General features: G+C 53.8%; 2 protein-coding genes across 8 annotated transcripts in view; both read left to right on the plus strand.

The window, feature by feature from the left end:
- LOC126944777 (protein CCSMST1) overlaps nucleotides 1-1,187 on the plus strand; it is a 76,561-nt gene extending 75,374 nt beyond the window's left edge. For all 4 annotated transcript variants that reach the window (XM_050774627.1, XM_050774628.1, XM_050774629.1 and 1 more), the window contains exons 2-3: nucleotides 196-254; nucleotides 334-1,187. In XM_050774627.1, the coding sequence (XP_050630584.1) occupies nucleotides 223-254; nucleotides 334-700 (399 nt within the window). In that variant the 5' untranslated portion in view covers nucleotides 196-222 and the 3' untranslated portion in view covers nucleotides 701-1,187. The remainder of the gene's footprint in view (nucleotides 1-195; nucleotides 255-333) is intronic.
- Nucleotides 1,188-5,511: 4,324 nt separating this feature from the next.
- UNKL (unk like zinc finger) overlaps nucleotides 5,512-18,373 on the plus strand; it is a 48,095-nt gene continuing 35,233 nt past the window's right edge. For 2 of the 4 annotated variants that reach the window (XR_007722204.1, XM_050774679.1), the window contains exons 1-3: nucleotides 5,552-5,642; nucleotides 6,206-6,415; nucleotides 17,302-17,478. Coding sequence is in view for 3 of the 4 variants with exons in the window: in XM_050774679.1 (XP_050630636.1) it covers nucleotides 5,566-5,642; nucleotides 6,206-6,415; nucleotides 17,302-17,478 (464 nt within the window). In the remaining variant the exon portion in view is untranslated. Of the gene's footprint in view, nucleotides 5,643-6,205; nucleotides 6,416-17,301; nucleotides 17,479-18,373 lie in introns of all 4 variants that reach the window. The other 2 variants (XM_050774678.1, XM_050774680.1) reach the window with 2 other exon arrangements.

Genomic DNA, 18,373 nt, shown 5'->3' on the forward strand with positions numbered 1-18,373 from the left:
CTACATTTCCCGGCATGCCGTCGCGTTCTCCGGCGGCGCTGGGGCCTGCGACGGAAAAAGCTCGCCGCAGTTAAACGTCATTTCCGTTGCGCTACTGGAACCACGTTCTGTAGTCGTGAGCGGAGGCCTGGTATGGCGTCCGGTTTCCGATTTCCTCTTTCGGGCGACGGAACTGACGCCATCACGGCGCGCCACGGCGTCGAACGCGGAGTCAAGTCTGCAATGAACCGTGTCCTGTGTGCCCCGGCGGCCGGGTGAGCGCCTCAAGGTCTCGGAGGGTCGAGGGCAGGCACCGGCGGGCGGGCGGAGCGCTTACTGCTCTTTCTCTTCCAGGGCCGTCCGGGCGCTGAGGCTCATGAGCTGGGCTTCTGGAAGCCTTCATCGGGTGCCCCGTTCCCGGGATCTGGCCCAGCCTGCCGCCGTGGAAGAGGACGACCCTGACCGCCCCATTAAGTTTTCCTCCAGCAAAGCTAACCCTAGCCGCTGGTCTGTGGGCCATTCCACGGGAAAGGAACATCATCAGCCCTGGTGGAAGGTGCTGCCCCTCAGCTTCTTCCTCATGGCGCTGGTCATCTGGTGCTACCTGAGGGAGGAGAGCGAGGCGGATCAGTGGCTGGGACGGGTGTTGGGAGAGGAGCCAGAGCCCCGTGATCGTTCTGAGGAGCCTGAAACTCCAGCTGCCCACGGAGCGAGAAGTTAACGGGGTGGCCGCTGGGGCTGGCAGGAAGGGAGCTGACAGTCGCCCTTCGGATTTGATGTCGCGTTTGCCCGTGACTGTCCTGGCTATGCGTGCGTCCTCCGCTCTGAAGGACTTGGATGGTGGGTGGAGCACTTGGTTATGCTCATCCGCGTGAAGGCGGAGTAGAATTTGAGCAAATGGGAACCTGCTCCTTGCCTGGCGCTTGATGTCCAAGGATTCCATCCGCAAGACATTTTTTCAGATCCTTAGGGAAGGTTTCAGTTGCACTGTGTGCTGTTGGATTTGCCCAGTCTTTGTATAACATAATCATGTTTCCAAAGCAATTCTGGTGACACTTGTAATCCGGTGTTAGTGTGCAGGTAATTTGCTTTCTGAGATAGATTGGCAGAAGTGTGAAACTTTATTACATACTGTGTGGCCTGTGTAAAGAACACTTCTCCATATTCTGCACAATAACAAATTGAAAATAAATTTTAATTTTATAATATGGGGTTAGATGATTCCTTTTCGCATCTAGTTTTTAAAAAGGGGGTATTTTAGCAGTTATTGTTTTTTATTTTAGTATTACCAGAGCACATAAGTTAGTTGCACCAACAGCTATTTTTAAAAGTTTCGTTTTCCTTTTTTTTTTTTTTTTTTTCCCCTGAGAGTGGGAACTGAGGAGAGAAACCTACAGATATATCACCAAATAGTACCAGAAATGAGGAACTTTGGCAGTTTTCTGCAAAACTTTTTAAGCAAAGCACCAATTTTCTGAGTAGAATACAGCTAATGAGTAATTTCTTTTCACAAATGATGGGCTCTGTTTTGGGTTACCTAAGTGATATTTGTTGTTTTTGTTTTTTGTTGTTTTTCATTTTCGAGACAGGGTCTTACTCTGTCGCCCAGACTGGAGTGCAGTGGCACAGTTTTGGCTCACTGCACCCTCTGTCTCCTGGGTTCAAGCGATTCTTCTGCCTCAGCCTCCCGAGTAGCTGGAACTATGGGCTTGTGCCACCACACCCAGATCATTTTTATATTTTCAGTAGAGACGGGGTTTTGGCATGTGCCAGGCTGGTCTCAAACTCCTGACCTCAAGTGATCTCTCCTCCTTGGTCTCCCAAAGTGCTGGGATTACAGGTAGGAGCCACCGCGCCCGGCCCCAGATTTTTTTGTCTCTTTTTTTGAGGTGGAGTCTTGCTCTGTCACCTAGGCTGGAGTGCAGTAGTAAGATCTTGGCTCACTGCAACCTCCGCCTCCTGGGTTCAAGCGATTCTCCTGCCTCAGCCTCCAGGGTAGCTTCAATCACAGGCATGCGCCACCACACCCGTCTAATTTTTGTATGTTTAGTAGAGATGGGGTTTCTCCATGTTGGCCAGGCTGGTCTTGGAGTCCCAACCTCAAGTGATCTGCCTGCCTTGGCTTCCCAAAGTTCTGGGATTATAGGTGTGAGCCACTGTGCCCAGTCAATTGTTTTCATACATATATACATATACGTTTTTGACAATGTGACTGTCCCACATGCAGCAGATCCCAAGTGCCTCCAGGGCAGTGATCTGGGAGGGCTTTTCCAGTTGCTGACCTCACACCTGTGCCATGGACAGACCCAGGGCCAGCTGGGGATGGTGGGCGGATCTTCCCTACTCCTGGAGTTTTCAAAGGATGGTAACAGAGCAGGTTGATAGGTGAACAGTTAATTCAGTACAGTTAGTATTTATTATTATTAGTTTTTGAGATGGAGTCTTACTCTGTTGCCTAGGCTGGAGTGCAGTGGTACAATCTTGGCTCACTGCAACCTCTGCCTCCCGGGTTTAAGCACTTCTGCCCCAGCCTCCTGAGTAGCTGGGATTACAGGCACACCACCACTCCTGGCTAATTTTTGTATTTTTAGTAGAGACAGGGTGTTGCCATGTTGGCCAGGCTGGTCTTGAACTCCTGACCTTGGGCGATCTGCCCACCTTGGCCTCCCAAAGTGCTGGGGTTACAGGCAGGAGCCACTGCGCCCAGTTGTATTTAACTATTTTTGTAGTGTGTTTGTCTTGTTTTCCCGACTGGGCTGTAGGTTTTATTTTCCCCAGGGTACATGGCACACTGACCTCCCCATATAAGCATTTGAGAGGGAGACCATTGTAAGCATGCTAGAACAGACGTAACTGCGCGATACTTGAGGTGACATAGCTGGGCAGAAGGTGGAAATTGTTTTTTTTTTTTTTTCGAGGTGGAGTCTCTGTCGCCCAGGCTTGAGTGTGGTGGTGTGATCTCGGCTCACAGCAACCTCTGCCTTCCGGGTTCAAGCAATTCTCCTGCCTCAGCCTCCTGAGTAGCTGGGATTACAGGCACGCACCACTGCACCCGGCTAATTGTTTTGTATTTTCAGTAGAGACGGGTTTCACTATGTTGGCTAGTCTGGTCTCAAACTCCTGATTACTAACGGGGTTGAGCCACTGCACCCGGCCAGAAATTGTTTTAAAACGAAAATTCTTTCAAGGAATATGTTAGCCCAAATGGTCACATCTAAACCGATGAACTGTCTCAGAAGGTCCTGCCAGTGCTGTGCATTTTGTCCCCAAGAAAAGTGAAATACTTATAAATTCACAGTGAAAAACCTGGGGTTGGCTGGGTGCGGTGGCTCATGCCTGTAATCCCAGCACTTTGGGAGGCCGAGGCGGGCAGATCACAAGGTCAGGAGGTCAAGACCATCCTGGCTAACACGGTGAAACCCCGTCTCTACTAAAAAAATACAAAAAATTAGCCGGGTGCGGTGGCGGGCGCCTGTAGTCCCAGCTACTGGGGAGGCTGAGGCAGGGGAATGGTGTGATCCCAGGAGGCAGAGCTTACAGTAAGCCGAGATCGTTCCACTGCACTCCAGCCTGGGCGATAGAGCAAGACTCCGTCTCAAAAAAAAAAAAAAAAAAAAAAGGAAAACCTGGGGTTATTAAATCTGGTACCACCCTGGGTTTTAGAGAACATTTCTTCCAAAGCATGAAAAAAAAAATGATACTTTCAATAAGCCTTACATCAGTTTCCTTTGATTTCTTCAAGGAAGATGCCCCCGGGGTGTGGAGGAACAGCAGGGGTCTTCACTCATACGTTTATAGCAAAGATCCCCAAATTCCTAAACCCTAAGGCCTCAAATCCTTTTCCTAGCTTTAGCAGGCTCCATAGACACCTCTGCTGGGCAGCTCACAGGCTCCTTAAACTCCAAAATGGAATTAATCTCCCCCAAACCTGTCGCTTCTCCCTTGTTCTGTATTCCTGCAAGCCAGAGACCTGGGCCTCATCCTAGACTCCCTTTCCATTCCTAGCACCCTGGGAGTCTTCAAGATCTGTTTATTCCTCTCTGAAGAATTCCCAGGCCCTGTCCTTCCTGCTTGACTTCATTTTCCTGCTTGACTCAACTTGAAAATACCATTTTCTTCATTATCATTTTAATTTTAAGATTTAAATATAATGTTTGTAGAAATAATTCATTTAGAAAACGTGAACCTGGCTGGGCGCTGTGGCTCATGCCTGTAATCCCAGCACTTTGAAAGGCTGAGGCAGGTGGATCACCTGAGGTTGGGAGTTGGAGACCAGCCTAACCAACGTGGAGAAACCCCGTCTCTACTAAAAATAAAAAATTAGCTGGGCGCGGTGGTGAATGCCTGTAATCACAGCTACTCCAGAGGCTAAGGCAGGAGAATTCCTTGAACCTGGGAGGCGGAGGTTGCAACAGTGAGCCGAGATCGAGCCACTGCACTCCACCCTGGGTAACAACAGTGAAACTCCGTCCCCCCCCCACCTCTCCCCCGCCAAAAGAAAAGAAAATGTGAACCTATAAAGAAATTTATCCTACCAGCAAATGATAGTTTTTGTTGTTTTACAGTAATAATATTTTTTTAAAAAACCTGACATACTTGGAATAAATCTGTAGGAAGTGATTTGTTTTTAACCTAAATGGGCACATTTTTCTTTTTCTTTTTTTTTTTTTTTTCAGACGGAGTCTCTCTGTTGCCCAGGCTGGAGTGCAGTGGCCAGATCTCGGCTCACTGCAAGCTCCGCCTCCCGGGTTCACGCCATTCTCCTGCCTCAGCCTCCCGAGTAGCTGGGACTACAGGTGCCCGCCACCTCGCCCTGCTAGTTTTTTGTATTTTTAGTAGAGACGGGGTTTCACCGTGTTAGCCAGGATGGTCTTGACCTCCTGACCTCGTGATCCGCCCGCCTTGGCCTCCCAAAGTGCTGGTATTACAGGCGTGAGCCACCGCGCCCGGCCTCCTACCACTAACAATTCTTAGGAAACGCTGTTTCTATCAAATCACGTATAGCACTTAGAGTTTTCCATTTTCTTGGCTACTGGGCTGTTGGGGGAGGGGGGCCTCAAGTGCTTGCAAAATAACTGTGATAATTACCTTTGTAGATGAATCTTTGAATGTAAGTTTTTTAGGTCAGGGTTCGAAATGGAAGAAATTCCTTTTTACAAAGGCCAGGACCCCTTGGCCCTTCCGCCCCGTGCCTGGCTCCCCCTGACATTAGCCTCTTGGTTAGTTTGTGGAAGACCAGCTCTATTGAGATACAACTCTTGTGATTAATTCATGTAAAATACACGGTTATGTCGGGTCATGTCACAGCAGGGGCGACCATCGCGGGTCCCACGCGCGGCCCCGGGCAGGGCCCCCTCCCACCGGCGTCCCAGGCCGGGGACCGCAGGGCACGGCAGGGTAGGGCGGGGCGCGGGGTTGGGGCGGGGGCGGGGTCTGTGGCCGGGGGCGGGGCTGGGGCTGGGGCGGGGCTGGGGTCTGCGGGCCGGGGGCGGGGCAGCGGGGGGCGTGGCCGCGGGGGGCGCGCGAGGAGATCCGGGGGCGGGGGCGCCGGCGCGGCGCATGCGCGCTGCATTGTTTTGACTGAAAATGCCGTCGGTTTCGAAAGCGGCGGCGGCGGCGCTGAGCGGGTCCCCCCCGCAGACTGAGAAGCCGACCCACTACAGGTCAGCGCCCGTCCGGCCTGCGGCCCCCCGCCCGCGCCCGGTACAGCTCGGAGCCTCCCGCCGGGGCTCGCGCCGCCTCCGCCTCCCATTCGCCGTCCCGGCGCCCCCTGGCCTCCGCGCCGCGCCTGGTCTGGGGGGGCCACGACCCTCTGCGCTCGGCGGCCTCCGCCTGAGGTCGGAGCGCGGCGCCAGGGTCTAGGACGGCACCCGGTTCCGGGGTCCACGCGCCTCTGGAAGGGAGGAACGCCCCGGGGTTGGGGGCTGCGCCTGGGCTCGGGGACCGGGACCCTCTGCTCCGGCTGCTGACCCTGAGGTCACAGCGGGTCGCCCAGGGTCCGGGGTGGCGCTTGGGCTTGGGGACCAGGGTCAGCGCCTGGGCTTCGAGGTCGGGTGAGGGTCGTATCTGGAGTCGGGATGGGGGTGGGCGCAGCGCCCGGGACCCGCCAGGAATCTGAGTGCAGGTCGACCCTGGGGTTGGAGCGCCTGAGGCCGGTGGGTCCCGCCGCCCACGAGTCCCCGGAGGTGCTGCCGGAAGCGAGCTGCGGCGCTGTCTGTGTTTGTAGGTACCTGAAGGAGTTCAGGACGGAGCAGTGCCCCCTGTTTTCACAGCACAAGTGCGCGCAGCACCGGCCGTTCACCTGCTTCCACTGGCACTTCCTCAACCAGCGGCGCCGCAGGCCCCTCCGCAGGCGCGACGGCACCTTCAACTACAGCCCCGACGTGTACTGCTCCAAGTACAACGAAGCCACCGGCGTGTGCCCCGACGGCGACGAGTAAGCGGTCGCGAGGGGGCGCCGCTGCCCGGGGGGAGGTGGGGGCCTCCGCCCAGGGACTCGGCCTGGACCCTCAGCGGACGCCGTGGTGTCCATTCCTGGCCTCTGTCGAGGGCGTCGTAATTATATGCTGAAGTTTTCTAGTGACGAGGGATGCTGGGGAGGCGTTTCCTAGTCTCAGGCCAGTTCCGGAGGGATTATATGGGTTTTAGGGGTAACGCTTGTGTGACTCAAACCAATTTTGCTTCACTTGCCACTTTTTTTTGTTTATTTGTTTTTTGTTTTTTGAGACGGAGTTTCGCTCTTGTTGCCCAGGCTGGAGTGCATGGCATGATCTCGGTTCACTGCAGCCTTCACCTCCCGGGTTCAAGTGATTCTCCTGCCTCAGCCTCCTGAGTAGCTGGGGTTACAGGCATGTGCCACCACGCCCAGCTAATAGAGTAAAATAATTTTACTCTATGTTTAGTAGAGACAGGGTTTCTCCATGTTGGTTAGGTGGGTTTTGAACTCCCAACCTCAGGTGATCTACTCGCGTCAGCCTCCCAAAGTGCTGGGATGACAGGTATGAGCCACCGTGCCTGGCCCCACTTTTTTTTTTTTTTTTTTTTGAGACAGGGTCTTGCTCTGTCACTGGGGCTGGAGTGCAATGATGGGACATGGCTCACTGCAGCCACCAACTCCTAGGCTCAAGTGATCTTCCCTTCTCAGCCTCCCAAGTAGCTGGGACTGCAGGCTCATGCCATACTAGCTAATTTTGCATAGTTTTTGTAGGGATGGGGTCTCACTACATTGCCCAGGCTGGTCTTGAACTTCTGGGCTCAAGTGATCCTCCTGCCTCAGCCTCCCAAAGTGCTGGGATTCCAGGTGTGAGCCACTGTGCCTAGCTGTTTCCCACTCTTGATTTGACACAGTTCCTGCATCAGAACCAACCACTGGCCAAGTGCATTGTTTTGTGTTTCTGTAGAGATGGGGTTCTTGCTGTAGCCTGGTCTGGTCTCAGTCTCCTGGGCACAGTGATCCTCCCTCCTTGGCCTCCCAAAGTCCTGGGATTCCAGGCATGATCCACTGCGCCTGGCCAGGTTTTGGAGCATTTTGTAGCAGTCGGTTGCTTTCCACGCAGAGAGCTTGTTAGAATATTCACGCTGTAGAGTATATCTGGGATGTTTCCTTTCTTGATGTTTACATATTTATTTTAATTTTAGAAAAGATAGTAAAGTTTTTATGTGCAGGCTCATTTATGTAGCATTGAGATTGAGTCTTGCTCCGTCATCCCGGTTGCAGTGCAGTGGCATGATCTTTGCTCACTGTAACCTCTACCTTCCAGGTTCAAGTGACCTGCCTCAGCCTCCTGAATAGCTGGGATTACAGGCACCCACCACCACACCTGGCTAATTTTTTGTATTTTTAATAGAGATGGGGTTTTGCCATGCTGGCCAGGCTGGTCTCAAACTCCTGACCTCAGGTGATTCTCCCTCCTTGGCATCTTAAAGTGCTGGGATTACAGGTGTGAGCCACCATGCCTGGCCCCTGTGTAGCACTTTTAAAGTTAAGAAATCAACGTTTTGTTTTGGTGGTTTTCTTTTTTTACAAGTTTCCTAATAGTGTTATGAACAGATGTCTTTATTTTGAAGTATGTAAAATGGGAAAACAGGGAAAATACAAGTCAGATTGTATATTCACAGACCGGTGGGAGGTGGTGTCAGGTTCTACTTGCTTCCTGTGGGCTGCTGGCAGAGGGTGGAGGGCGGACGGTGGTCCATTCCTACCTAGGAGTGAGATGGCGGCAGTTGCAGTCTTGAAGTCTCCATCCTCTGATCTTTTGGAAGGAGCTGATTCTCCAGGGACCTTCCCGTTGGAGGCTGCTTTCAGTGCGGAGACCCGTGTGAAGTCTGTTTTTCTGTATTTTTTCAACAGTGCTTAGCCCAGGGGATAAATTTTTCTAATTTTTTTTTAGGGATGCTAGAAACTTTAAATACTGAAATGTTTTTAATTGCACATTGAATAGTGTTTGTTTTGTTTTTGTTTTGAGACGAAGTTTCTGTCACGCAGGCTGGAGTGCAGTGGCGCCATCTCGGCTCACTGCAACCTTCACCTCCCGGGTTCAAGCGATTTTCCTGCCTCAGCCTCCCAAGTAGCTGGGATGACAGGTGCGTGCCACCACGCCCAGCTGATTTTTGTATTTTTAGTAGAGACTGGGTTTCTCCATGTTGGTCAGGCTGGTCTTGAACTTCTTACCTCATGATTTGTCCACCTCAGTCTCCCAAAGTGCTAGGATTACAGGCGTGAGCCACTGCGCCCAGCTGTTTTTGTTTTTTGAGACAGGGTCTTGCTCTGTCCCCTGGGCTGGCGTGCAGGGGCACGAACATGGCTCACTGCAGCTTGAACCTCCAGGGCTCAAACGATCTTCCTGCCTCAGCCTCCTGAGCAGCTGGGGCCACAGGAGTGCTCTGTCACTCCTGGCTAATTTATTATTACTGCTTTTTTGAGACCAAGTCTCACTCTGGTTGCCTGGGCTGGAGTGCAGTGGTACGATCTCAGCTCACTGCAGCCTCTCCTCCTGGGGTCAGGTGATTCTCCCTCTTCAGCCTCTGGAGTAGCTGGGACTACAGACTCTCTACACCACGCCCGGCTAATTTTTTTGTATTTTTAGTAGAGATGGGGTTTTGTTACGTTGTCCAGGCTGGTCTCAGTCTCAAACTCCTGGACTCAAGTGATCCTCCCACCGCAGCCTCCCAGAGTGCTAGGATAACAGGTGTGAGCCACCACACACCTTGGCTCACTTTTTTTTTTTTTTTGGTAGAGATGGAGTCTCACTGTGTTGCCCGGCCTCAGGCGATCCTCCCACCTTGACCTCCCCAAAGTGCAGGGATTGTAGGTGCAAACCACCACACCTGGCTCTAGTGTTGTTAAGGCAGGTTGGTGCCTAAACTTGAAGTAATGTAGCCAGCCCGTTTTGGTGAGGATGATGATGTACTTCTAGGCGGTTCTGAAAGTGCATAATTGAATTGCTTTTTGAGCCACTGTTTACTGCAAATGGGGCTTTCAAAGGCAGGTATTTGTCTAGTTAATGTCTGGGCTCAGCCCCTAATTTCCCTTGGTCAAGCCACTTATCTGCCCAGATCTGGGATCCTGAGTTTCGAGTGGGGCCAGTGCTGCCTAACCCTGGTGCGGGGGTTCCAGAAGTGTGAATACGAGCACCCAGCCTGTCTGACCCCGCTCCAGTGTTGAATACGGGGCACTGATTGGCAGCGCTCTGTCACCCAGGCTGGAGTGCAATGGTGCAATCTCAGCTCACTGTAACTTCCACCTCCCGGGTTCAAGCGATTATACTGCCTCAGCCTCCCGAGTAGCTGGGATTACAGGCGTGCACCACCACGCCCGGCTAATTTTGTGTTTTTAGTAGAGATGGGGTTTCTCCATATTGGTCAGGCTGGTCTCGAATTCCCGACCTCAGGTGATCCGCCCGCCTCAGCCTGCAAAAGTGCTGGGATTACAGGTGTGCAGCCCTGCACCCGGTGAGAAAGCATCTTTTCATAACTGTTTCTTTTTTTGGAGATGGAATCTCACTCTCACTCTGTCTCCCAGACTGGAGTGCAGTGGCGCAATCTCGGCTCACTGTATCCTTTGCCTGCTGGGTTCAAGCAATTATTCTGCCTCAGCCTACCAAGTAGCTGGGATTATAGGCGTGTGCCAGCATGCCTGGCTAATTTTTGTATTTTTAGTAGAGATGGGTTTCGCCGTGTTGGCCAGGCTGGTCTTGAACTCCTGACCTCAGGTGATCTGCTAGCCTCGGCCTCCAAAAGTGCTGGGATTACATGCATGAGCCACCATGAGCCACTGCGCCCGGCCTCATAACTGTTTTGGTTCCGGAGTCTGGAAGTCCTGGTGTGGACTCAGCCCCACTGCTAGGCACAGGGTGGTGTCCAGTTCTTACAGGGACCGACAGTGCTGTGGTAAGCGCCTGCCTCGAGGTGGTCGCTTCAAGCCGTGCTCAAGTAGCAGTTCCATAACACGATTATTCATTATACAAATATTAGCCTGCTGTCTGAATGGCTTACAGTTTATAATTGAGGGTGGTAAGTGGGGCTAAGATGCCTGTTTGGTGTTTTGTTTTGGATGCATCCTGGGTATATCCACATATAATAAGGAAATTTCCTTATTTTATTTAATATTTTGTTTGTAGCATGTGAATGACTTGCTTTGGCCGGCCCTTTCGGAGGTGTTTGACAGGCTGCCTCCCCTGGGAATCTCCTCCGTAATTACCCTTCGTTCCCCGGGAGTGGAACTTTCTTACCACTGCACACAGGGGATAGCCAGTTTGTCCCACTGAAGTGCCTGCTCTGGTTCTCATTGAGGGTTGCCTCAGAATTTGTAAATAGATGAACGTTCAGAATAAGGACAGGACTTTCCTTTTCTTTCTTTCTTTTTTTTTTTTTTTTGAGATGCAGTCTCAAAAAAAACAGTCCAGCCTCTTGCTCAGGCTGGAGTGCAGTGGTGCGATCTCGGCTCGCTGCAAGCTCTGCCTCCCAGGTTCACACCATTCTCCTGCCTCAGCCTCCCGAGTAGCAGGCGCCTGCCATCAGCCAGGGCCTTCCTTTTCTTTAGTTCATTGGTTTTTGAAATTTCTATTTTGGCTGGGCGCGGTGGCTCACGCCTGTAATTCCAGCACTTTGGGAGGCCGAGGCGGGTGGATCATGAGGTCAGGAGATCGAGACCATCCAGGCTAACATGGTGAAACCCCGTCTCCACTAAAAATACAAAAAATTAGCTGGGCGTGGTGGCGGGCGCCTGTAGTCCCAGCTACTCGGGAGGCTGAGGCAGGAGAATGGCGTGAAGCTGGGAGGCGGAGCTTGCAGTGAGCCGAGATCGCGCCACTGCACTCCAGCCTGGGCGACAGAGCGAGACTCCGTCTCAAAAGAAAAAAAAAAAAATTTCTATTTTGGGTGTTGATACTACCAACCTGTTATTTTACACATAAATGTGTATCAGAGAGCAGAGACCCTTAGCACATGTCAGGCCTGGCTCTTGGTTCTGGCTGGAGGCGCTGGGGCTGAGCTGTAGGGCAGAGCAGGACTGGGACCCCAGGAGGGCCCCCCGCTGCTGGCGCCTCCTTTCCTGGGCAGGCTGGCACCTCGCTCCACCCCTGCCTGCTCAGTGGCTGCCTCAGTGTCAGCCCCTCCTGGGGTCAGCCTCACTGGCACCAGCTCCTGCGGGCGCCTCTGCCGTCACCGCCCCCTCCGTGGAGGGTGACCTCCTCCAGCCCCTGCTGTCATCCCTTCTCTCCTCCTTCCATGGTCCCGCAGGCCACTTCTCAGCGTCCTCCCCAATTCTCTGTGGGCACCCCCTCCGGTGCCTGCCCCTGTGGGTGCCCCCACTGTGCGACCTTTCCTAGGTGGGTGGCCGCCGCTTGTTGCACCCCAAGTCGTGCCGGTCCTGTGGGCATCGAGGGGATCCCGGGCCCCGACCCGCCTGGCTCGGGAAAGGCCCTTTGTTCTGCGGGACACGCCCCTCCCCTGCGCGCCCGCGATTGGCTGCCCCAGGTCACGTGTAGGGCCCCGCCCCCGTGGGAACTGTCCTGACATGGGGGCGTGGCAGCCCCCGTGGGGGCGGGGCCTTGAGACTGCGGGGCTGTCGCTGAGGGGCGGGGCGCTTGCTTTTCTCTTTAAACAGATTGTGGTAAAGAAATAGAAAAGACGCCCCGCGGGACCCCGGTCCGCTCCAGGGTCCCTCTTTTTTGTTTGTTTTTCTTTTGAGCCAGGGTCTGGCTCTGTCTCCCCAGCTGGAGTGCAGTGGCTCGGATCTCAGCTCACGGCAACCTCTGCCTCCCGGGCTCAGCTGATCCTCCCACCTCAGCCTCCGAAGTACCGGGAACCACAAGTGCGCCACCACCCCCAGCTAAATTTTTTTTTTTTCTTGTAATTTAATAGAGATGGGGTTTTGCTGTGTTGCACAGGCTGGTCTCCAACTCCTGGACTCAAGCGATCCACCTGCCTCGGCCTCCCAGAGTCCTGGGATTACAGGCGTGAGGCGCCATGCCCAGCCTCTAGGCCCATTTTCATTGGGGAAAAAAATCCACATGGCCTGCAGCTGTGTAGCCACAGAACCAGTGGCTATCTGCCAGCCCACCCCTGCCCAGAAGAGCGCCCCTGCACTGTGGCCTGCAGCCACCCTGGGTCTCTTGTTCTCAGGAAGAAACGGGCTCACCCCATTCCTGTGGCGCAGCTTTTCCAGGTTGACACACAGGTTTGTCGTCTTTTTTTTTTTTTTTTTTTTTTGACAGGGCCTCACTCTGTCGCCCAGGCTGGATCTTGGCTCACTGCAACCTCAACCTCTTGAGCTCAAGTGATCCTCCCACCTCAGACTCCAGAGTAGCTGGGACCGTAGGCGCACACCACCACACCCAGCGGAATTTTTGTATTTTTTATAGGGATGGGGTCTTACTGGTTTCAAACTTCTGGGCTCAAGTAACCCACCCACCTCTCCTCCCAAAGTTCTGGGATTACAGGAATGAGCCACTGCACCTGGCCTCTGTCTTCTTTCCAGAGCTCTCTTTGGTGGTGTCACCTGGCAGACCTGATACTTCCCGCTTGCCCTGTGGGACCTCCCCAGTCCCCTCCCCAGGGACCTCCCAACTCCTGTCTGGATGGGTCCAGGGTGTGCCTAGCTGGGTCTCCACTGTGCATTCTGTGAGGAACTGGTGGGAGGAGAAACTTTTCCAAGTATCCATTTCTTTTTTTTTTTGTTTTTTGAGATGGAATCTCGCTCTGTTGTCCAGGCTGGAGTGCAGTGGTGCAATCCCGGCTCACTGCAAGCTCTGCTTCCCAGGTTCACGCCATTCTCCTGCCTCCGCCTCTGGAGTAGCTGGGACTACAGGCGCCCGCCACCATGCCCAGCAAATTTTTTGTATTTTCAGTAGATGGAGTTTCTCCGTGTTAGCCAGGATGGTCTCGGTCTCCTGACTTCATGATCTGCCCGCCTTGGCCTCCCAAAGTGCTGGGATTACAGGCATGCGCCACCGTGCCCAGCTAACTTTTTTTTTTTGTATTTTTAGTAGAGATGGGGTTTCCCCATGTTGGCCAGGCTGATCTTTAACTCCTGACCTCAGGTGGTCCACCCGCCTCAGCCTTCCAAAGTGCTGGGATGACAGGCGTGAGCCCCTGCGCCTGGCCAGGAGTCTGATCTATTAAAAGATCCAATTGGAATATTTAATTTTAAAATGTTGAATGCCTTAGGACCTAAGGCATAGGTAAAAGATTTACTCACTTCAGGGTGTGTAGGCTGTTGCTGTTTAAACTGATCTCATGATGAGCTTGGCCTTTGGGAGCGAGAAGAAAGCCCGGGGCTGGCCTGGGGCATGAGAGCAATTTTTAAAACTCAGAGGCATCCGGGCACGGTGGCTCATATCTGCAGTCCCAATACTTTAGGAGGTCTAGGCAGGCGGATCGCTTGAGCCCAGGAGTTTGGGACCGGCATGGGAAACAGAGCAAGATTCTGTCTCTACAAAAAATTAGGCCGGGCCTGGTGATTCACACCTGTAACCCTAGCACTTTGGGATGCTGAGGCAGACGGATCACCTGAGGTCAGGAGTTCAAGACCAGCCTGGTCGATGTGGTGAAACACTATCTCTACTAAATATACAAAAATTAGCTGGGCATGGTGGCAGGTGCCTGTAATCCCAGCTACTCGGGAGGCTGAGGCAGGAGAATCGCTTAAACCCAGGAGGCGGAGATTGCAGTGAGCGGAGATTGCAGTGAGCCAAGATTGCGCCACTGCACTCTGGCCTGGGTGACAGTGAGACTCTTGTCTAAAAAAAAAACAAAAACAAAAACCGGCGGGGCGCGGTGACTCACGCCTGTAATCGCAGCACTTTGGTAGGCCGAGGCGGGCAGATCACGAGGTCAGGAGATCAAGACCATCCTGGCTAACATGGTGAAACCCCGTCTCTACTAAAAATACAAAAAGATTAGCCAGGTATGCTGGTGGGCGCCTGTAGTCCCAGCTACTTGATAGACTGAGGCAGGAGAATGGCGTGAACCTGGGAGGCAGAGCTTGCAGTGAGCCAAGATCATGCCACTGCACTCCACAGCCTGGGTGACAGAGCCAGACCCCGTCTAAAACAAAACAAAACAAAACAAAACAAAACAAAAACCAATATAGCCAGGCATGGGGGTGCGCCTGTTCCTCCCATCCCCCGAGCTGTTTCTGTGCTGTGCTTTGGGGCCCCCTCAGCTGGAAGGGAGTCATGTACACTGCCTGTCCCCTAAGCCCGGTGGTTCTCGCACGTTCCCTGGGAACCAGCCGGCAGTGCAGATCCATGGGCCTCGTCCATGCCAGCTGGGGGGACTGCGTGGGCTACAGGCCTCCCAGGTGATTTTGATGCACGTGGCTCGCAGTCTGGAGAATGTGTTAAGGGGGTCTGGTGCACCCTCCTTGGGTTCAGGTAAGAGCTGCCTGAGGGAAGGGCAGCTTCTCACACTCCGGGATCTGGCTTCCTCCTATCTGCTGGTCTCGGTGGGTCCAGGGCATTGGAGCGTGAGGCAGAGCGGTTCCCGTGTACTGGGTGTAATCTGGTGGCTCTGCTCACTGATTGTCTCGGATGAATTTGAGAACCATGTGTGTCACCCGACCCCTGGGGGCTCCTGCGTCCCCTCCTTGGGCATCCGTGAGCTTTCTCTTAGGTATTCCCTCTCATTCCTAGGTGTCCGTAGAGTAAGGCATTTTTCTAAAACTTCTTCCAGTTTTTCTTTTTTTTTTTTTTCTTTTGACAGACATTTGCTCTTGTCGCCCAGGTTGGAGTACAGTGGCGCGATCTCAGCTGACTGCGACCCCCGCCTCCCGGGTTCAAGTGCTTCTCTGCCTCAGCCTCTCGAGTAGCTGGGATTACAGGCACCTACTGTCATGCCCGGCTAATTTTGTATTTTTAGTAGAGATGGTTTCACCATCCTGGCGAGGCTGGTCTTGAACTCCTGACCTCGTGATCCACCCACCTCGTCCTCCCAAAGTGCTGGGATTACAGGCGTGAACCACTGTACCCAGCTGGCTGGCTGGCTGCCTTCCTTCCTTCCTTCCTTCCTTCCTTTCTCCCTCCCCACCTCTCTCTCCCTCCCTTCCTTCCTCTCCTTTTTTTTTTTTTTTTTGTGAGACAGGGTCTTGCTCTGTTGCCCATGCTGAAGTGCGGTGGCACAATCACGACTCACTGCAGCCTCGGCCTTTTGGGCTTAAGCGATCCTCCCTCCTCAGCCTCCCAAGTCGCTGAGACCACAGGTGTCCACCGCCACGCTGGGCTAATGTTTAAATTTTTTGTAGAGATAGGGACTCACTATGTTGCCCAGGCTAGTCTTGAACCCCTAGCCTCAAGCAATTCTCCTATCTCTGTCTCCCAAAGTGCTGAGGTTACAGATGTCAGCCAGTGTGCCAGCCCTTCCAAGGCTGAAAAATACCCCATTGTGTGGACGGAGGCCCACGTTTGCCCCGTTGTGTGGACCGAAGCCCACGTTTGCCCCGTTGTGTGGACAGAAGCCCACACTTTCCTTACTGGCTTCATTGGTGCCCACTTCAGTGGTTTCCCCCCTTGGCTCTTGCGATTGACGCTGCTGTGAACATGGGTGTGCAGGTGTCTCCTGAAGACCTTGCCTTTGGGGTTTTTGGATGTGTACTTAGCAGGATCGCTGGGTGCCAGGGTAGCGTTCTAATTTGACTTCTGCTTGGCTGGCTCCTGGGGACCCTGAGAGCCAGCCGGGCACCCTTTCTTCTGCCTCTGTCCCCCTCAGCTTTCAGTGTCTGGCACATCACAGGTGCCCGTGGAGCCTGGGTTGGGCTCTCTGAACTCTGTGTCTCTATTTCCTGGCCTTAGAGGATGGGGCTGGACCTGGTGTTGCTGAATCGCTCTTGGTCCCCAGCCATCCCTGGCCGGAGCTGCTAGTGTCCAGGCTGCAGCCCTGTGCACAGCGAGGTGGGCGGGGCCCTCACGGAGCTCCCCAGCCGGAGCTGGAGGTGAAGGTTTGAGTCTTTACATTGGGGACCTGCAGTGATGGCCCCTGTCATCCTCTGCCTTGGCCCTCAGGCCACTCAGGGTGATTCTGTGACCAGTCGGGGCTCGGCACCATTGACTTCTCAGGGTCCTCTGTGTGTCCCCTTGCCTCCTTCTGGAGTGACCTACCTGGAGGTGCCCAGGAATGCCGGAGCGGTTTGTGTCGTCTCTGTGTCTCTGTTGCTGCTGCCTGCCTATGACTTGGGCCTTGGCAGCTGCTTCCCCTCCCTGCTGCGCCCCGTCCTGCTCCAGGAGCCGCCTGTGACTCCCCAGGAGCGTGGCTCTGGGCCTGCAGGTGGCCCATGGGATGGTGACGCTGCCTCACCTGTGCTCCCCACCACGCCATCTGCCTCCTCTTCTGCCCATGCCCCTCGTCTCCCCCAGCCGCGTCCAGGGCCCTGTGCTTATTCCCTCCCCTACGTCCCTCCTGGGGTCCCTGAAAGCAGCAGGACACTGGGCAGGAGGGGCCCCCACTTTGTGCCAATGACTGGTCAGGAAGGTGAGGCAGCCTGTGTGCAGGGCGTGAACTCTCATTCCTACACAGGTTTAAAAGTTTATTTGGAACATTAGGAAGGATGAGCTTTGTGGAAATTCAGCGTTGTGTTTCCTGCTGTGTTTGGCTCACTGGGGGTTTGCGGTGGTCTGTGTTTGACTAGTTGGGGGTTTGCGGTGGTCTGTGTACCTTTGGGGACAGGTGCTGTGTTCAGGGTGTCTGTCCTGATCAGAACAGGAATCTGGGAGAAGGGAAGGGAATTCACTGTTTGCCACGTGCTGATGGGGTGTGGACCCAGGGAGCTTAGTAGGGCTGCCTCTGGGTCCATGAGAACCAGGCATTATGTGCCCCTCTGTTCCCCAGGTGTCCCTACCTGCACCGGACAACAGGGGACACGGAACGCAAATACCACCTGCGTTACTACAAGACGGGAACCTGCATCCACGAGACGGATGCGCGTGGCCACTGCGTGAAGAACGGGCTGCACTGTGCCTTCGCGCACGGCCCCCTGGACCTGCGGCCGCCCGTGTGTGACGTCAGGTGAGTGAGCATCCACGGTGGGCACTCAGCCAGCGGCTTGCCTGCCTGCTGCTGCAGGCTCTGCTGGCCCAAATCTCTCTCTTCCAGAATTTGTTTCTGAGTCTGGATGTTAGTCCTTTTTTTTTTTTTTTTTTTTGAGACGGAGTCTTGCTGTGTTGCCCAGGCTGGAATGCAGTGGCGCAATCTCAGCTCACTGCAAGCTCCGCCTCCTAGGTTCACACCATTCTCCTGCCTCTGCTTCCCGAGTAGCTGGGACTACAGGCGCCCGCCACCACACCCAGCTAATTTTTTTTTTTGTACGTTTAGTAGAGACCAGATTTCACCATGTTGGTCAGGATGGTCTCGATCTCTTGACCTCGTGATCTGCCTGCCTTGGCCTCCCAAAGTGCTGGGATTACAGGTGTGAGCCACCTCGCCCAGACCTTTTTTTTTTTTTTTTTTTTTTTTTTGAGGCACAGTCTCTCTCTGTCGCCCAGGCTGGAGTTCAGTGGCACGATCTCAGCTCACTGTAACCTCTGCCTCCCAGGTTCAAGTGATTCTCCTGTCTCAGCCTCTTGAGTAGCTGGGATTACAGGTGCCGGCCCAGCTAAGTTTTGTATTTTTAGTAGAGACGGGGTTTCACCCTGTTGGCCAGGCCGGTCTCGAACTCCTGACCTCAAGTGATCCTCCCACCTCAGCCTCCCAGAGTGCTGGGATTACAGGTGTGAGCTACCAGGCCCAGCCTTTGGATGTTACTTCTTTCTTTTTTTCTTTTCCTTTTTTGTTTTGTGGAACGGAATCTCGCCCTGTCACCCCGGCTGGAGTGTAGTGGCGCGATCTCGGCTCACTGCAAGCTCTGCCTACCAGGTTCACACCATTCTCCTGCCTCAGCCTCCCGAGTAGCTGGGACTACAGG

This window comes from Macaca thibetana, chromosome 20 (genome assembly GCF_024542745.1).
Source record: "Macaca thibetana thibetana isolate TM-01 chromosome 20, ASM2454274v1, whole genome shotgun sequence".
Lineage (NCBI taxonomy): Eukaryota > Metazoa > Chordata > Mammalia > Primates > Cercopithecidae > Macaca > Macaca thibetana.